Source organism: Carlito syrichta, unplaced genomic scaffold (assembly GCF_000164805.1).
Source record: "Carlito syrichta isolate Samal-C Ts95f unplaced genomic scaffold, Tarsius_syrichta-2.0.1 Scaffold309114, whole genome shotgun sequence".
Lineage (NCBI taxonomy): Eukaryota > Metazoa > Chordata > Mammalia > Primates > Tarsiidae > Carlito > Carlito syrichta.
In genome coordinates this window covers 589,142-592,417 of record NW_007253210.1, presented here as the reverse complement: position 1 = coordinate 592,417, position 3,276 = coordinate 589,142, and the positions used below count along the sequence as shown (strand labels likewise).

General features: G+C 39.4%; 1 protein-coding gene across 1 annotated transcript in view; it reads right to left on the bottom strand.

The window, feature by feature from the left end:
* The window catches only part of FBXO47 (F-box protein 47), a 28,707-nt gene that overhangs the window by 20,961 nt on the left and 4,470 nt on the right, over positions 1 to 3,276 (bottom strand). The window contains exon 3 of the mRNA XM_008066815.2: positions 1,327 to 1,403. Within this exon, the coding sequence (XP_008065006.1) occupies positions 1,327 to 1,403 (77 nt within the window). The remainder of the gene's footprint in view (positions 1 to 1,326; positions 1,404 to 3,276) is intronic.

Below are 3,276 nucleotides of genomic sequence, written 5' to 3'. Positions count from 1 at the left end.
ATTCCCTCTAAAACAAGCAAAAGAAAGAAAAGGATAAGGATTTAAAAAGAAGAAACAAGAGTGCAGATAATAAACTGATTATATGGAAAATCAACTCTTCTACAGGCAAACTATTGGAACTTTATACAAAAGGTATTCACTGATGTTGTTGGACATAAGAATTATAAAAATTAGCTGTATCTTTTACACCAGCCAGAAACAGAAAAGTTACATTTCAAAATGATGCCAGTCACAACAGCAAAAAAATGTAATTTATTTAGAATACTTCTAAATAAAGATGTTCATGAGTCTTATGGAGGAAATAAAACTATCAGTAGGGAATTTCATGGAATTTAGTAGGATGATCCTAAATTTTGAAATTAATATGAAAGAGCACAGGGCCAGAAAAGCCAAGACAATTTTGATAAACAAGATGGGGTAGACCCATAACCTATAAGACATCAAACTGTAGTATTAAGTTATAAAAATTAAATTATTGTTCTGTTAGCACAGGGACAAACAAATAGACCAATGGACCAGAAGGGAGGCCAGAAAAAAAAATCCACCTATGTATGAAGACTTGGTATTTTGCAGATGAGATAACTAATCATGACATAAGAACAAATTATTCAAAAAGTTGTTCTGAAACAACTGGTTATTCATATGGGAAAAAAAAATAAAGCTGACCCCTACTTCACTCAACACAAAAGTCAACCCTACCGCTGGGTGTAGTGGCTTATGCCTATAATTACAGCACTTTGGGAGACCAAGGCTGGAGGATCGCTTGAGCCCAGGAAGTTTGAGACCAACCTAGGAGAACCAGCAGTACCTCTTTGCCACAAAAAAAAAAACAACAAAAAAAAAACCAAAAAAAATCAACCAGCTGGGTTCGGTGGCTCAGCCTATAATCCCGCGCCTTGGGAGGCTGAGGTGAGTGGATTGCCTGAGCCCGCGGATTCGAGACCCGCCTGGGCAGCGAGACCTCATCTCTCCAATAAATCAAAAAATCAGCCGGACATGGTAGCGCATGCCTGTAATTTCGGCTAATTGGAAGGCTGAGGTGGAAGGATCGCCAGAGCCCAGCAGGTCAAGGCTGCGGTGGTCGGGAGCAGCCACTGCACTCCAGTCTTGGCGACAGAGTGAGACTCCAATTAAAAAAAAAAGTGAAAGACTACTATACTACATTTTGGTGTTAGATTATCTCTAAGTACTTGGTAAAGTATTAGATGATTATAAATCAATTTTTTAGTAATTATTTATGAATTCTACTAATTAAAGTTAGATTTAAAATGAGAAATATCTTCACTGGAAATCAAGATTGCGAACTAATTGGAAGTATGGTCTTACTTCTGTGAGTATCTTGTGAATGTACTTTAGCCTTTCTTTGGTGGGTAGCAGCATAGTGCTTCTTTTAAACAGTAGACCTAGAAAAGTAAAGAGACACAAGAAAAAAAATGACAGTAATGCAATTAACTTGAGAATATCAGTAGAGCACAGCATAATTCCTGAAAGTCAAGTATGGTATTTCACAGTGGACCATTAGTTGATGTGGTATTTGGTTGTGTTTTTTTCGTTTTGTTTTGTTTTTTTTTTTGAGTTGGAGTCGCACTCCATTGCCTAGGCTGGAGTGCAATGGCATACTCACAGGTACTCCAGTGTCGACCTGCTGGGCTCAGATGATCCTTCCAATTCAGCCTTACAAGCAGCCGGAACTACAGGTGTGTGCTACCACGCCTGGCTAATTTTTTGATTTATTGTAGAGATGAGGTCTCACCAAGTTGACCAGGCTGCTCTCAAACCTGTGGGCTCAGGCAGTCCTCTCGCCTTAACCTCCCAAAGGACTGGGGTTATAGGCTTGAGCCACCACCCAGCCATAAATTGATGTAGTTTTTAAAAGAAAGTCTGGGAAGAAGGGAGCAAAACACTTATACGGTAATTTACTAAGTGACTCTGATGTCCACCTAAGAGGCCTTGGCATATGATCTTGCAATAATGTAGTGAAATTGATACTATAGGATGCATGTGGATAAGTATTTAGATTTTTGGTTTTTTTTTTTTGAGTTGGAGTCTCACTCCATCGCCCAGAATGGAGTGCAGTGGCCACTCCCGGCCACCGCAGCCTCAACATGCTGGGCTCTGACGATCCTTCCACCTCAGCCTTCCGAGTAGCTGGAACTACAGGCACGTGCTACCATACCCAGCTGATTTTTTGATTTATTGTAGAGATGAGGTCTCGCCAAATTGCCCAGGCGGGTCTCGAACCTGTCGGCTCAGGCAGTCCACTCATCTCAGCCTCCCAAAGCGCTGGGATTACAGGCTGAGCCACGGAGCCCGGCTGTATTTAGATTTTAAAAATAGAATAAGACAAAAGATATACTACAGAAACTTCATTCTGTCTTTATTTCATAGAAAACAGATTCCAGTATCTCTTGACATTAACCTCATATACACAAGGAAAATGGAGTTGTTAATACATGGAAAGAATAAGAAATAGATTTTATATTCCTCTCTCCAAATACAAAAATTTAAAGTCATAAGTACTTAAAATTTCAGAGGCTAGATTTTTTTTCTCTCACAGAAAGTATCCAGTTAGGTTGAAATATCTATCTCTTCCTTCAAAGATATCCTTTTATGGGGGCTTGCATGTCAAGAATGTATAAGAGATTGTGTTCAGATATTTAAAAAAGAAAAAACACAGTTTTTCAGTGACATCTGTAACTTGAATCACAGTGACAGGAAGTGTATGATTTGCTTCCTCTAACTTTAAATGTTCTGTTTGCCGAAAATGGTAATACATCGTTAACATTCCTATAAGAGCAAATGTCCTCAAACTAAAAATAAGATATATGGTAGGATTGCCTGAGCCCGTGGGTTCCAGACCAGCCTAGGCAACTTGGTGAGAACTTATCTCTACAATAAATCAAATAATTAGCTGGGCATGGTGGCGCATGCCTATAGCTCCAGCTACTTGGAAGGCTGAGTCAGAAGGATCACCTGAGCCCAGCAGGTCAAGGCTGCAGTGGCCGGGAGCATGCCATTACCCTCTAGCCTGGGTGACTGACTCCAACTCAAAAAAAAAAAAAAAAAAAAAAAATATATATATATATATATATATATATATATATATATATATATATGGTAGGAAAATATATACCTGAATCTCACGACTTTCTTCAGCTTTCGTCTTCTTTGTACTTACTTTTTTGGATAAAACAATAATTACTAGCCGGGCTCGATGGCTCACCCTGTAATCCCACGCCTTTGGGGAGGCTGAGGTGAGTGGATTGCCGGAACCCG